The 16,650-nt window shown below is 40.1% G+C and overlaps 1 protein-coding gene across 2 annotated transcripts in view; it reads right to left on the bottom strand.

The window, feature by feature from the left end:
• Nucleotides 1-15,741, bottom strand: part of GABA-B-R2 (gamma-aminobutyric acid type B receptor subunit 2) — a 43,426-nt gene extending 27,685 nt beyond the window's left edge. For both annotated transcript variants that reach the window (XM_089739843.1, XM_089739844.1), the window contains exons 1-11: nucleotides 15,459-15,741; nucleotides 14,172-14,335; nucleotides 13,682-13,785; nucleotides 13,026-13,163; nucleotides 11,875-12,042; nucleotides 11,201-11,376; nucleotides 10,615-10,789; nucleotides 7,464-7,542; nucleotides 6,690-6,844; nucleotides 1,089-1,243; nucleotides 206-352 (exon numbers count right to left, since the gene is read on the bottom strand). In XM_089739843.1, coding sequence (XP_089595969.1) covers nucleotides 206-352; nucleotides 1,089-1,243; nucleotides 6,690-6,844; nucleotides 7,464-7,542; nucleotides 10,615-10,789; nucleotides 11,201-11,376; nucleotides 11,875-12,042; nucleotides 13,026-13,163; nucleotides 13,682-13,785; nucleotides 14,172-14,322 — 1,448 coding nt within the window. In that variant the 5' untranslated portion in view covers nucleotides 14,323-14,335; nucleotides 15,459-15,741. The remainder of the gene's footprint in view (nucleotides 1-205; nucleotides 353-1,088; nucleotides 1,244-6,689; nucleotides 6,845-7,463; nucleotides 7,543-10,614; nucleotides 10,790-11,200; nucleotides 11,377-11,874; nucleotides 12,043-13,025; nucleotides 13,164-13,681; nucleotides 13,786-14,171; nucleotides 14,336-15,458) is intronic.
• Between the last annotated feature and the right edge of the window lie 909 nt (nucleotides 15,742-16,650).

Here is a 16,650-nt window from a genome sequence, read left to right as displayed (position 1 = left end):
ATCTCGAATGAGATTCGGGCTCCAGCGCGAAACAAAAAAGATAACCATGTGTGAGTTATCCCCGGCTATTACTATTATTTAGTAAAGTTTGTATGGGTGCGTAATCCCATGAGCCAAACTATTGTAGTCAGAGCGAAATTCGCACTATGCTTTTAAAAATTGCTGTGGACTAATTTAACAGAATTATGCGCGTAGACAGAATTACCTCTGATTCCTGTAATGTATGTTCATAGCGAGGAAGCCGGTGGCTAGGAGTATACCCAGCACGGAGCAGGAGACCAAGATAGAGTAAATAGTGATGTTCACTTGGGTGTGCTCTATGAGCCGCAGCGTTCGGTCTTTCGGAGGATTCCTGAAATATAAATATATTTACTTGTTATAGAGCTCATTGTGAGCCCGCACAAGTAGGTACCACTATTTTAGCCATTATGGCCGGGTAACAGTTATACGTCGTCGTGGCCTAAAGCATAAGACGTCCGGTGCATTCGTGTTAAAGATGCACCGGTGTTCGAATCCCAGGTGGGTACCAATTTTGAAATACGTACTCAACAAATGTTCACGATTGACTTTCACGGTGAAGGATTAACATCGTGTAATAAAAGTCAAAACCCGCAAAAATAATTATAATTTACATAATTACTGGTGGTAAGGCCTCTTGTGAGTCCGCGCGGGTAGGTACCACCACCCTGCCTATTTCTGCCGTGAAGTAGTAATGCGTTTCGGTTTGAAGGGTGGGGCAGCCGTTGTAACTATACTGAGACCTTAGAGCTTATATCTCAAGGTGGGTGGCGCATTTACGTTGTAGATGTCTTTGGGCTCCAGTAACCACTTAAAACCAGGTGGGCTGTGAGTTCGTTCACTCATCTAAGCAATAAAAAAAAAGTTCTAGTTTTAAGTGTAAGATAGCTTTCATATAACACTAATGAGACTTCATGCATATCAATCATGCCATGCTCATGACATTCGTCAGAAGGGTAACGTCCGTGAGCACGTTACTCTAAAGTACAAAAATCCGATAAAGGACCATAGGACCCCTATACCCTATTTACTTACTAAGTTGCTATTGATTTCTGACAAATAATACTAACTTGCCCAGCCATTTGAAAGACTCCCAACTAGTCAGGTCCAGATGATCTCTCTCAGCACAATACTCCCCGACCTTCACTTCCCCTACTTCATCTCCTTGGAACTGCTTCAACAGGATAGAGGCTTTGCGTTCGTTGTCATAGAACCGGACTGGACCCTGGAAGAGAAATGAGCAACTTATTAACCCATCAGTAGGTTCTTTTACCGTAACGATAGCCGACGGCTTCTAACAAAGTCGAGGTGGTTGTATGAAAAATACGACTGACGACAGCACGACTGATTCAAGCTATAGAAGGCCATAAACAAACCAATGTTAGGCAATTACATTTGAACTTTTATTATGATTTCTGTATAATTATCTGAATCGTCGTTATTTTTTTTTAAACTTTGCTAAACTCAAATAATGATTGGTCGGTCTGATGCTGTGGGTATGTCGCTGCGCAGGTGTTGCCTTGCCAATTGATAACTACTGTTAGGTATTACATTTTAGTATTTTATGGTTGGGATTGTGTAGAGCGTGGACTGTAATCTGCACTGGTCGCTTCAATAATTAGATATATTCAGAGAGAAGGTTATTTTTATTTCATATTAAGTGTAGTTACAACACGTGCACGTAAGATCATAATTTTTGATTGACTTACATTGACTGTGTTGCCACAAATATTATTGTTTCAAATTTCAAAAAATAGTCATACAAACTTCATGCTTAGGATTGCCCTAAACATGGATGAATGTTTATTATTATTACGGTTTTACATAACAATAAAACCGATATTATGTGCCGAGAAGGAAAACATACAGCATTGTATTATGAAGAAGCAGTGTGTACTTAGCTTAGATTCCTTGTCTATGTCCAACCATAGACCGTCAATTTAGTTCCATCTTTAGCCGCTAGGTGCTGCCAGCAAGTATAAAGGGAGCGCAGCCATCTTTGATCTTCATAGTCTTCACCAGGAAGAACTTCCTGCAATGCTGTATGTTTTCCTTCTCGGCACATAATATCGGTTTTATTGTTATGTAAAACCGTAATATTGATGTGCCTTTGGAAAACATACAGCATTGTATTATGAAGACGTGTTTGTTATCTGCTGGTGAAATTATTAAGCACAACGCTATGATGAAATAGGTAAAGCCATAATAAAATTATGAAGCGCAATGATAATGTTCATAATTTATATAATTATTAAATCGAAAAAACAGTTGTTAAGTTCCAAGTTAATTCAATAATTAAAAAATATTTATAAGTTTGTAATAAACATTTTATCTTGTATATACAAGAAAATGTATAAATTGTATAAATGATGTATATACATCATGTAGAAGTAAATGTGTTGAAAAAAAGAATCGTGAGGATCTTTACGAAGCTCTATTATTCGGCAATAATTATTGTAAACGTTTGGATGATTTGCAATTGCCTCTAGAAAGTATTTCGTCCATTGGTTCATTATCAATCCCTCTCAGAGGCTACTGCTGATCTACCGCTTCTTAGAGATGCGTTGATGCCATTACCTCGTAAGGTTGAACGAAGACCAGTTTCCAATTACAGTACGGGATGCCGCTTTTGTGACAACACACATAGTTAGAAAAAAGTCCTTACGAATCTTACCGGGCATGTCTTTAGTTTCATGTTTAGAAAGCACTTATGCAGATTATTGACGAAAATGGATTTCAATTTTAGACCCAAAGACTGGTATCAGAAAGATGTTTTTCTCTGTTATCAAAGAAACTGTCTTTAGAAATGTTGAGCAAAGTAAGGTCATTAACTCTGCGTCCCGTAGCCAGCAACATGGTTGTTGGTGTCCTTCAAGCTACATTGAGGCGTGATGTGGTGGCTGGGTTTGAAGAAAACCAGTTTAGAACTATTCTCGGATCTCATGTGAATGGGACTACACTTAGTAAAATTGTAATAAGTAGTTGAATTTTGTTTAGCTATTCCGATGGCTTTTTTAAAATAGCAATTTTTATTAGAGAGCTTGAGAATGTTTGCTGTCCTACATGTATTTCGCCCACAGAAAGTTGACAGCGCTGCTTTATGATGCAGAAGGATTGTTTTATAGGCAAAATTTTCTTTTTGGAAAAGAAGAAAGAATTTGGCAACATCTGCAGACTTAGGATCAATTTTAAAACTGTAGCACCATATGCACCATCTTCTAGTTGCTGGTAAGTATGCTGATAAAGTGGATTGACACCAGCTAATTTTCAACAAATCTTCTCCTGTTTAGACCAGTCATTATTTGTACAACCTCCCCCCCCCCCTTTCTAAGCTTTCAGGGTTAATGTTTAACCTGTGGAGGAGGCAGGTTTTGGATTTCGTGCGAGTTATCTAGCGTTCGGGATCTGAGGGCTTGGAAACCCAAATGCTTTCGCTCAGTCTGGGAACACTACCAGGTAGGTTCCCTAGACACTGTTGAAGTGAGTCAGTACTTTGGGGAGAAGGTTGAGAGGAGGAATTCTCCATGCTAGTTGCATCCTCTACGGTCTGCTGAAGGTATCCAATCTTGGTCGGCGAATGGGTTTATATCCGGATGACCCCACTTTCGAAAAACTTTTGTGGTCACTTGTGGTAAAAAATGCCATTTCGCAGGTTGATTTCCTCGTGATAGCCTGTCGGCTATGATGTTGTATCTCCCCGAGAGATAAGCTGACAGTTATCTTGAACTTATCGCTTAGGTTTAAAAATCGAAAGGTCAACGTTAGTGAAATACTTTCAGATTCATTTTGATTGTCACTACCATTGCAAATAGCTCTTTTGTGGGTGAGCCGTTTCTGTTGTTGAGCTGACCATAGACAGGACGTTAATATTTTGTCTAATTGTAACCCCTACCCATGTCCGAAGCTTCCGTTGCCAGGAAATGGTTGGTTTTGGCTCTCGGCAATGTTTGACATGTGGCTCCGCGTCAGCACTGCATTTGTAACCCCTACACATGTCCGAAGCTTCCGTTGCCAGGAAATGGTTGGTTTTGTGTATCGGCAATGTCTAACATGTGGCTTCGCGTCAGCACTGCATTTAATTGTTAACACATGCAGGATGGCCTGTTTTTTACCCCTTTTCTTGAAACTTCGCAAGAAAATTTGCAAGTTAGCATAGATTGATGTAATTCCGTCAGAGTTTGAGCTAGGATGTTGTTGAGTGGCCACTTCGTTTCTCGCAATTTTCCATCGAATCCCTAGACATGTCATCTCTTGAACCAGTGTACTAATTGATTTTTTGTAAGGCTGACTTGGCAGCCCAAATAATCCAAGAGCTTTACAGCTTATGTGGCCTGAAGACTCAACTTGGACTTCTTTTGATGGACCTGGTGGGATTTGCTGGTAGGTGGGATAACACTCAACATCCCTTTGCACGCAATGTTTCCGCGACCGAGCATGCTATGCAAGCAAAAAAGGTGTATTTGTCTTCATGGACCAAGAAAAAGTCGCGTAGGTAGGTTAACATTTGACTTCCCTATGTACGTAAGGTCTTCGCGACCGAGCATGCTATGGGAGCAAAAACGTTTATTTGTCTTGGTGAAACAAGATCATGTCGTGTAAGTAAGCTAGCACTTCGATTTTGCACGCAATGCCTCCGCGACCGAGCATGCTGTGCAAGCAAAAAGGTGTATTTGTCTTCAAGGACCAAGAGAAAGTCGCGTAGGTACGTTAACATTTGACTTCCCTATGTACGCAAGGTCTCCGCGACCGAGCATGCTATGGGAACAAAAACGTTATTTGTCTTGGTGAAACAAGATCATGTCGTGTAGGTAAGCTAGCACTCTACTTTGCACGCAATATCTCCGCGACCGAGCGACCGAGCACCCTATATAATGGAAATTGACATGCCAGCCCAGATAATCCAAAACCTTCACAGCTTCTGCAGCCTGAAGTTTCAACTTGGATTTGTTTTGGTCGACCAAAAGGAAGTCGTCTAGGTAGACTAGCACTCGAGTTCCTTTTGCACGCAAGGTCTCTGCGACCCAGCATGTTATGGAAGCAAAAAAGGTTAATCCAAAAGCTTCACAGCTTCTGCAGCCTGAAGTTTCAACTTGGATTTGTCTTGGTCGACCAAAAAAGGAAGTCGTCTAGTAGACACTAGCACTCGAGTTCCCTTTGCACGCAAGGTCTCTGCGACCCGCATGTTATAGAAGCAAAAAGGTGTGGCTCTGAAGCCAGACCGAAGGGTAGGCATGTCATTTCATACTAACTCATAAGAAGGTACCGATTCCTTCCTGGAGGTACTGATACTGGTACCTTGGTACTGATCCTCAAGAAGTATCGACGAAATTTTGCGACTGATACTAGAAAAATATTCCTGAGAAATGTTCAATTCTATCATCCAGTCCCCTGGGTGGAGAAAGTTTGGTACCTAGGTGTCCGAAAACAGTTAGGTGTTTTATCTTTACGACCTTGTTCAACTCTCGAAGATCCAAAATCGGACGCATTGATCCGTCGCTTTTCTTCCGCAGAAAAAAGGTAGTTTTTTTTTTTTGTTTGTTTTTTTTTTTTTTTGTATTTTTTTTTTTACGGTATTTGGTAACCATACATGGTTTACAAATTATTACAATTTTGGTGGCACTCAGTGCCTCCCGTCGGTGTCTTCAATTGCCCCCCTCTGGATTGTGCCAGATGTTACAGACTATGATTGTTTATAATGTTTGGCTTACCTTTTGTACGAGATCGTGACAAATAGGATTGTAGCCCTCCGAGGGACTGAATAGATTTCAATTTACTATTATCAAACAAAAATTCCTCAATGAGTGGTGCGTTGGCAACAGGATACTTTGTTAGAGACCACGGAAATTAAACTTTGACGTGTTATTTCTATACATACGGCCCTTTTTTCCGTATACAATTTAAAACGCTTTTTACGGGTAACTTGTACGACGGAGACGATTTGTCAAAGTTTTCAGTAATTATGTTACAAAGATTATTAGTTTAAATCCGTTGTGTTTTTGTCAAAATTTCCGTATTGACGAGATCAATTTGTTTACAACATTTTTCGTTACATTCAATTGTTACACACAGTTGATGCATTATTAGATTTACAACGTCACTGACCTGGTGGGATAACGAGCCGATTCGAAGATCGACCGTTACCTTTGAATCCCGTCGTTTCTTACGCAGAGACTCCTTTTGTTCTTTTTCGCTTGACGAGCTGTTCGAACGCGAGGCGTCTCCATCGCGTCTCGCCTGGACATCTTCCCTCTCGGAAATTATGGAGCTTGACTCAACATCACCTCCAACAGATGACGCGTGATTCATGGCGTCCGATGATAGGATTGGTAAATAATACTCGTAATGATTGCAAAATAACACTCATAGAAACACAAAATAAATATTTTTTGCAATTAATAAGAAGTCGAATAATTATTTGTGGACTTGCGACTTCACAGTACGAAAGTACACAACGCTATGAAGATCAAAGATGGCTGCGCTCCCTTTATACTTGCTGGCAGCACCTAGCGGCTAAAGATGGAACTAAATTGACGGTCTATGGTTGGACATAGACAAGGAATCTAAGCTAAGTACACACTGCTTCTTCATAATACAATGCTGTATGTTTTCCAAAGGCACATCAATATTATGATTATTATTTGAAACAATTCATTTAAAACTATGACACTTACGGTGACTCCTTCGAATGTCACATTACTGAGGGCGTCCAGGAACAACTGCTCCCACTCCTTGTCTCTGTACCGGAAGTCCTGGACTGTCTTCTCCTTATTCCTCAGCTTTACCCGCTGTGCCACCGTCTGTATCGCTAGTGCCATCGCCCATATACCTGACAAGATATTACTTCAATTAATCGTGTATCTTTAATTACCAGTCAAGGCTCTGGTCGGACATGCTCTATGTCTTCCAATCAGGCTGTGCCAGTATTCTCCAGTTCATCTTTACTTTAAGTCTTTCTACAGACATCAGATTACAAAGAGCTCAAGTAATTCGTGAGCAGTAGAACCCAACAAGAAAAATGTCTGTAGGGTATTTTTTTACCAAAACATTCGTGAAATTTATATGATCTTTAGATCTGACATAAAATATACTCAAAATTTAGTATTTACCTCCATCGTCATCAATTCAGTGAAGACATACCAAGGTATTTAGGAAATTATTAAAAGTGAGTCGACTATTATCAAAGCCGGCAATGTGACTTTTGGACAATTGTTGGTATTATTGACTTTGTATTCCATTGGCAGTCACAAAACTCTTCTGAACGACATCTTAAATGAATAAAAGGTTAAGTATTAATCTTTATTTAATGCAGGTTTTGAACCGTATTCTTTGAAGGAGACGATTATATTCAAATCAATCTGTATTGACATATCAATAACATTTTTTTGTCCAAATGCACAGATTGCTACCTTTGATAATAGCCGACTCAAGTATAATAAATCACGAACCATCATAGGTGTAGCCGTGAAATCTCGAGTACTCCATTCCTCGTCTCCTGTCATACTCCACTTGATAGTCTTTCGCCGTCTGATTCAAAACAACGAAAGCTTTAGTATAATTGGAAGAGACCAGGCTACGTTGCGTCTTATCATTTTTGAAGGATTAGACGCGCGGTGCATTCGTATCGAGCGATGCGACTGATAAAATAACATCGTGTAATAAAAATCAAACACGCAAAATAGACCTAGTCAGGTCATAAATTCTGTCACGTGTGTAATGTAAAATAATTGAAACAAGTTTATTCATTATGTAACCATTCATATACCAAAATGAACTTAACAAAACATAGATTCTTATGACACTAAAGTTTATTCAAAATGACCTCCGTGATTTTGAATACAGGCCTTCAATCTGCGCGGCCAGTCGTCTATCGCAGCACGAACGAGGTCCATGTCAATATCAATATCGGCGGCTGCCTTAATCAAGGATGTCTTGAGTGACTCCAAATTGGGATGAGGCTTTGAGCATGCCTTATCCTCCAAGTGTTGCCATATCTTGTAATCTAACGGATTCAAATCTGGACCGGAGGAAGGCCAGTCTTCGTGCCGGATGAAGTCGATTTCACGCGCCACCAGCCAGTCTTGTGTGCTCTTCGCTCTATGAGCTGGCGCCGAATCTTGTTGGAATACCCAGTGCCTGTTATTGAACATGGTATGAGAAACAGGTTCCGCAAGATTCGTCAGGACTGTATTTTGATACACAATTGCATTCGTTTTTACACCTTTCTCACAAAAATGTACCTCTGTTAAGCCCCAATAAGAAACTCCCAACCATACCATGAGCGAGGATGGAAAATGACCTCGTTGGACACGCGAAATACGGTTGCTCGCTTCTTCACTACTGTGTGCGTACACCTTATCATTTTGTTTGTTGTAGCTCTCTTCTACGGTAAAAAATTTTTCATCCGAAAAAGAATTTCCCGATATTTTTTTCCCGCGTACCGCTTCAACAAAGCGCGGCATCTCTTCAGTCTCAGGTCCATTAGACGAGCATTCAAACGATGTCCTGTTTTTCTTCGATATGCCCGAAGCCCTAAGTCTTCATTTAACACCCTTTTCACCGTGGTTCTGCTTAACCCCATCTGAAGGGCCGACAGTTTCTGCTTACGTTTGGGATTTCTTTGAATTCGCGCCTTCACAGCTTTTATCACTGCTGGAGTCCTAACAGATCGAGGGCGACCACTTCTTGGCCTGTCATCTACACTAGAGTCTTCATTGTATCGTTTGATGGTACGATAAACGAATCTTTTGGTTATATTCAAATTTTTCAGTATGTTAAAAATTTGAATTGGCGCGTAACCGCAACGATGCAACGCAATAACTGCAACACGGTCTTCTTTAAGCGTCCACTCCATATTTAAAAATGAGTAAAATTCTAAAAGTATACATTTTTATTTTCATGAACAATTCGAAATTCGAATTCAATAAACTTTTTTGTGGCCAGCATTCTAAAAGAAAAGTTTTTACTGTGTGACAATACTTATGACCTGACTAGTTAATTTGCGTAATCAGTGGTAGTAGGACGTCTTGTGAGTCTGCACGGGTAGGTACCACCCTAGCTATTTCTGCCGTGAAGCAGCAATGTGTTTCGGTTTCCAGAGTAGGGCAGCCGTTGTGGTTGGTAAAACTGAGACGGTAGAACTCTTGTCTCAAAGTAGGGGGCGGTATTGATGTTGATGTCATTAGGATGCGATAACTTACACTTAGCACCGGGTGAGCCGTGAGCTCGGTCACCCATCTAAGCGATAAAAAAGGGCAGGCGCGGTAGTTAAAATCATAGAATCTTCTCATTTCATATTATAAATAGATAAATAGATAACGGCCGTCTGGTGTAGTGGTAAGTGACACGGTCACTACACAAGGGTGTCGCAGGCTCGAATCCCGCCAAGGGAAGGTATTTGTATGATAAATATAAATGTCTTTTCCAGGGTTATGGATATTAAATATATGTATGTGTATAATAAAAATCTTACATTTATATCCGTTATCTGGTACCTGTAACACAAGTTCTTTACGAACTTATCACGGGACCAGTTAACGTGGCGTGATTGTTAGTAAATATTTATTTATTTATTTATCTAGTTCATGAAACAGCCGTTGAGATATTTAATTAAAGTTTTAACTAATTCTTCAGAAAATTATGATTAATTTGCGACGATACCTGAGGGGTCTTTATTAAAGCGCCAAAATAAAAAGAAATCCAATCAACCAGTTCCTAAAAAAATAAGCTATTCCTTATTAAATAATTTAAACCAAGCTCGTAGGATGTACTCTGCGATAAAGGCCTCACTATGTTTCAAATATTATTAACGTATGTATGTACATACAAGAGCACCGGCAACCATGAACATGAATGAGTCGTAGACTCGGCTACTTAATAAGGCAATAAATACATTTAATTTAGAAATTGACACCACCAGCGAATTGGTATCACACACCGTATTGTATTCTAGATCACTAAAGATTGGACAAATGCAATCATCAAATTCACTGATAATTGAATAGCGCCATTCTTACGATATAATTTACTCCACGTGATTAATTTTGACTGACTCGACTTTGCAATAGTTAACGCCCCCTGCCTATTGCAGTGAGGATCGTCGGTTCGATTCCCACATTGGGCAAACATTCGTGTGATGAGCAAACAGCTCTTCGTTTGTGTGTTTATTAGTCAGTCAGTTTCTGGGACACATAGCACAGGGAATCCTAATTTGGGGCCGGATGATCGTGCGTGATTTTTCCCATATATTTATTATTAGCTTTTGCCCGCGACTCCGTCCGCGTGGCATAACGCTAAATTTTACCCCCCACTATATTTACGTAGAAAGTGAAAATAATTTACGTAGAAAGTGAAAATTTAAAATTTATTAATTAAAAACCCCTATTTTGAAACATTATTTATTGGTGCTCCACTTGTATTGGCCTTACCGTGATGTTATATAGCCTATATCAATAAATGAGCTATCTAACACTGAAAGAATTTTTCAAATCGGACTAATAGTTTCTGAGATTAGCGCGTTGAAACAAACAAACTCTTCAGCTTTGTAATATTATTAGTAAAGATTAATATCTTATAGAAATAATAAAATAAAATACTTACAATGCCAGAAACGGTGGTCTCCTGGGTGGTGGACAGTGGCAGCAGATCCGTTAGAATGGCGGTGTCAAGGGCGGCAGTCAAGTTCCGGCGGGAACAAGGCGCCCGTCGCGTCCACCAGCTGTTACTGTAGGTCCCCAGCAGGAGCCAGGAGTAAGCTCGACCAAACATCTCGAGTCTGGGGGATGAACAACAGGATCTTACTGCGATTTTAGTTTTTTTTTCCTACTTATGCTGATAGCCTTGAGAGGCTATTTCAGCTTCGCCCTAGCGTGTGTAGGTGAGCTCACGGGGCTCAAACCGGAGTGTTGCTAACACTGACCCTAGAAAGAGCAGTGCTTCGCAGAATCTACCACCGGATCGGAAACGCGACCCACTGAGAAGATCCTGCGAGAAACTTAGTGAGCTATATCTATGGGTTAATTCGCTCGTCGAGCCCTTCGTCGCAAGGGACGGGTTCGACGGGGACGGTGACCGGACGCAATTTTAGTGATGTTCCCAGTATTACTCCTTCACGGCTCAAAGCTTTTCAAAGCCGAGGTAGCAAGGTCAGAAGTAGAATTAACTGTTTAAGCTTTAAGGTACATACTTGTAGGCTTCACAGAATATCTTCAGGGCCCAGGTTTCATTGAAGTTTCCAAGAATGACTCTGACGTCTTTCTCTTTAAGCTTGGCCAACGCGGTTTTCACTTCAGTGGCGAAGCTCTGAGTTTCTTCAATCAGGAATCCGTGGGTGTCCAAATCAGCCAGTAGTCGATTGTGAGCCTGGTGGTGATAATACTTTAGTGGTAGTTGAATTTATCGGCGCAGGTATGTTTGACACATCCATCAGCCATTTTGTAGTGAGCAGAGATTTTGTTCGTTGTTCCCGTAGCATCACTTGGTAGTTCATATGGATAAAAATAAATATTAAAATAAAAATAGACTTCCATGACACTTAAAAGAATGCTCTCTCTCATGATAAACTATTACTGGCGGTAGGACCTCTTGTGAGTCCCCACGGGCAGGTACCACCACACCGCCTATTTCGGCTGTGAAGCAGTAATGCGTTTCGGTTTGAAGGGTGGGGCAGCCGTTGTAACTGTACTGAGACCTTAGAACTTATATGGTAAAGTGGGTGGCGCATTTACGTTGTAGATATATATGGGCTCCAGTAACCATTTATCACCAGGTGGGCTGTGAGATCGTGCACCCACCTAAGCAATTAAAAAAAAACAGAATCACTTAGATTCTGTTTTTTTTTGGTGCTTTTCTTGTACTCACCAAAGCATATCTTGGTTCGTTCTGATAAATAGTCCCAACCCTGGTCCAGTTGAAGTGTTGCAGTAGTCTGATCCGGGGCAAATTGAATGCATTCTCTGAAGGCACGATGCGGAAGAAATTTGGAAAAGCCTCTCTTGTGAACATCGGGTGGGTGTCGGCGTAAGAAAGCTGAAAGATATGTTTTCCTCATCATATCTACGCGAGGTGAGCTCTTTCGTTTTCAGCGAGATGACATTTCCTTTTTAAACAGAGCTTTGAAAATGTATCTGAAGGTAGTAGCGTCGCGATAATTAAAAGCATGGTAAAATTGAATCATTTTAATGTTTAATTAGACAATAAAACGAACTAATGAGTATTACTGAATGGATCCGATATTTTTTGGATTGCTTAGAAATAATATGAGAGAAAAACAGTAATATTCTTCATTGCGTCTTAGTAGGGATGACATCATAATCCAATACATGCATTGTTTTTTGCCATTTGCCAACTACACCAAACTAAATTTGAAGGATCCATAATATTCTTTGTAATTTCAACTAGGTGAGCCCGACTTCATATTGCTGTTTATTCAGTAATAATAATACTTTTCTATTTTAATCGGTTTTTGTTCATAGCTTCATGCTTTTCAATTTATTTGCGAATAACCTTATTACTTTTTCTATGATAAGTTACTCCTTATAACATCAGATAACGGACAGTAAAAATCCTGTCAAAATTGGTCTAGTCGATTCGGATATCAGTCTTAACACACAGACAGACAAAAAAATCAGTTGTCTGTTAAGTCGGCTTATTGACGATAGTTGAACGTGACAACGTCATAAGAAAATACGCCTCAGAGGGAGGTAACGATGCATGAGTCATGTGTTTTCGTGCATGCAGCCGGCTCTATCGAATGATAAGACGTTGTCACGTCAAAAACATTTTGTTTGTTTTAAGGAACGTGTATTCTTCCATCTACGTTAGCGTAAAATGCTGTTATTTTATCATTACAAAGAGACATTTAAATTTCGTTTATTTCTATAGATATTGGAAGTGTGCGTTCCGATATGAAGCTCCTGTGTATGTAAATTTTGTCTGCATTATGCGGCAATTTTGATGCGACTTACCAATCTAGAGAGAGTTAAAGCATATAAGGATGTCGATATTCTTACCTGTGTAAGATGCCAGTGCTTAGAAGCCTTCGCTATTGGATCGGTGACGTGCGTGCAAGCGGCTCCAAAGAGCATCAGCTTGTGAGGACCGCTGTGCATCATGTCGAAAAACGACTTCACACCTACCGCCGCGTTACACTGACGAAAAAAAATTTTTTTTTTTCCTACCTTTGCTGATAGCCTTATTTCAGCTTCGCCCTAGCGTGTGTAGGTGAGTTCACAGGGCTCAAACCGAAGTGTTGCTAACATTGGCTCTAGCAAGAGCAGTGCTTCGCTGAATCTACTACCGGATGACCGCGGAAACGCGACCCACGGAGAAGATCCGACGAGAAACTCAGTGGGCTGTGTCTGTGGGTTAATTCGCTCGTCAAGCCCTTCGTCGCAAGCGGCGGGTTCGACGAGAACGGTGACCGGTGCTTGTGGTACCTAAAAGCACCGTTAATGGATCAGGAGGATCCGTAATGACGTGTAATATATTATAATGACCACCACCATTAAACGCATCTCTACTGACATGGATACTTGGTTAACTGATTGACTTAATTTCAGAAATCTAGTTCTTATCGCCGGGGGCATTTTAAGTGTTTAATAATCAAACATCTGTCGCAAGTTAAATGCTCTGGACGCTCTGGTTGCGTTGTGAATTAAGTGCATACCTCCGTGTCATTCCACCACATGTGAAGCCGGTAGTTCCTCAGCACCGAGTCGTGTTCGTTGACGTGATCCAGGGCTAGCTTCACACTCGGCATCACACCGCGCCCTGTGTGGCACCAGCGTTAATATACACGAAATTAAACAACCTCTCTTTCTATTAATTCAAAAAGGAATAACATATGTGCGTGCCGACCTTATGTTTTTTTTTTTTTTTGTTTATTGCTTGGATGGTTGGACGGCCTACCTGATGTTAAGTGAAGTTAAGACTTAAACAACGTAAATGCCGCAACCTACCTTCAGATGTGAGCTCTAAAGTCTCGGTATAGTTACAAGGGGTGTCCACCCTTCAAACCGAAACGCATTACTGCTTCACGGCAGAAATACGCAAGGTGGTGGCACCTACCCGTGCGGACTCACAAGACGCCCTACCACCAGTACAGACTTGAAATCGGTAACATCATAAATCATTTTTCAATCAAGCATTTAGCTTACCAGTATTGGAATTCTCTACTCCTTTACCGAATGGAAAGAAACCAGCTATGTAGACGTCGGTTCTTCGGTTAAGTATCGCGTCCAGGTTCGGCTTCTGAGGTACACCTCGACAGACCGCCACCACAGCCAGCAATATGAGAAGCATCTTCATCTCAGGTAAATCACTGTAGAAATACAAGTGTTTCAATTCATAAATAGTTAACGAGCGAGGACAAAATACGGTTACGGAACCTCAACCTTGAGACATGAGGTCGATATCTCAAATTTACTGTATGACTAGCGCTTACTCGCGGCTTCTTTAAAGTTAGTAAGGGGAATAGTATAAGGGGGTGGGGTGTCAATGGTACGAGGGGAGGTATGGTACGATTAGTTCGAAGGTACTACTCTCTATGTCACTTTCGCATCTCTAATTACGCCGTTATCTAATTGATGACGGCTCCAGCCTCTAACCCGGAACACATGATGGCGTGTCTGTATGTCGTTCTTTTTCAAGTGGAAATAATAAAAATATATTTGTCTATGTCCAGTCGCGAATCTGCTACTCATAGGCAATCAAGTTCAAGCTAACAATATTTTTATTTATTCTAGAACGTGGCCTAGACGATGTTATTTCGACGATTGTAATCTGCTTCATACTACTTGAAGTTAATTACTAAAATTGTCCTCTAGCATCAGACAAGCAATAAAGAGTCTATCGTAATCATGACGTTATCCAGAAAACTGATGTTTTTGATGGGTTTTTTTTTATGTTCCCGGAACCTAAACGCCTTTTCCGACACTTCTGCTATTAGTTTCACGCGATTACGAATCGTTGTCTTGTTTTTAATTGCCCCTGCAAGTAGATGAATATGGTCTACCCATTAGACCCATCAGGTGGTTAGTGGCTACCGTCGCTCATGGAAATCGACAAGGGCGCAACCAAGTCGCTGCCTACCACTCAGTACTTCCTCACCGCTACCACTCAGTACTTCCTGCATGCCTCGTTTGAAGAAAGACATGTCGTAGCGCCCAGGAAACATTGAGGTGGCAAGTTCATTCCAGAGCCTGATAGTCCGTGGAAGCTCTCTGGAAACGCACTAGAAGTGATTGATAATCTTGGCTGATATCAAAGAAACAAAAGTCTATAAGGTCTACAAAATTTTACACTTATTAAAATAGTAGGTATACTTTCGGTCAAATCGCAAGAATCCATTTTATTTTAAATTTATTAAATTTCTAAATTTTTATTAAGGTAATATAAATAATACTAAACACTATTATAGTATTAAAAAATTATAAATCAAGTACCTTTAAGTTCGAAACAGCTAAACTCACATTAGCACAAACAAAATAAATCACAAAATCAGATCTGACGAATCATTGAATTGTTTGAGAAGCTACATTTCAAGATAAACACATATCACGCAATTTTAAATGTTTTCTTCATTTATTTTATGTTCAAATAATATCGCTTTTTATTAAGTAAATACTCAAAAATGGTCTTTAACGTCTAAAGAACGAACCACATGATTAAAAGTGTAGTTTCAGTGGACGTTTTCGTGAAACTCCTAACCGGGTATCCAATTTGAAACATCTAATATTGTGATTTAATACTATCTGCAATAGAGTTTGTTTTACTGAAATATTTCAAATGTGTGTTGTAACGTTTGGATAGGGTTTGTTTCAGCAAACACACAGAATTAGCCTTTCGTGCTTGCAAATCGATACGGGGTGTTCTGGGACTTGGTGATGTGATAATATCGATAAAAATAAAAGTGTGTCAATCTTACAAAAAAATAAAAAATATGATTTTAAATATGTAAGAATGGTTTTAGAAATTTTGAAAAGCGGGCAGTTTAGGATACTAACCTTTTGTGTTGTAGGTAAGTTTACGTGTAAAAGCAGACGAGCATCGAAACCACCCGATAGTAAATGACTATCGCTGCCCTTAGATAGCAGCAATACGGGGGATACAGCTGCGGCTTACCGTGTAGTACTTCCATAACCCTCGCTTAGAGTAGGAATACCAATGATTCGAACGGCTCATATCATATGCGATTTTTTTTCAATGCTACATAATTTAAAAATAAGTGAGAAATAAAATAACTTTTATATTAACTCTAACTGAGTACCAATGTCAAGTCGTGAAAAGCACTACGTTTTTTCTCCTACCTATTCGGTCGTAGTCTAAGGGGCTACACCAGATTCGCCCGGATGGGTAGGTGAGCTTACGGGCTGAACCTGAGAGAATTTATGTGTATCAAAATAAAAATTAAATAGTTCGTCCACACAAATTTAGTAAACCGTATTAAATAAATGTACATTTATTTTTACTCAATCAATTTTTGTTTCTACATTAAAACAATTAAAATAACTTCAATGATTTCTCAGACTCGATATCTAGTTATTGCGCATCACTATTCACGCAAGCGCACTACAAGGGGTGTGTCCTAGGTCCGACCTGCTAAGTGTCCCTAGTCACTAGTCAGTCATATCACTA

This window comes from Bombyx mandarina, chromosome A1 (assembly GCF_030267445.1).
Source record: "Bombyx mandarina strain Sakado chromosome A1, ASM3026744v2".
NCBI lineage: Eukaryota > Metazoa > Arthropoda > Insecta > Lepidoptera > Bombycidae > Bombyx > Bombyx mandarina.
Note: the sequence above shows the minus strand (reverse complement) of the source record. Positions and strands in the feature narration are given on the sequence as shown.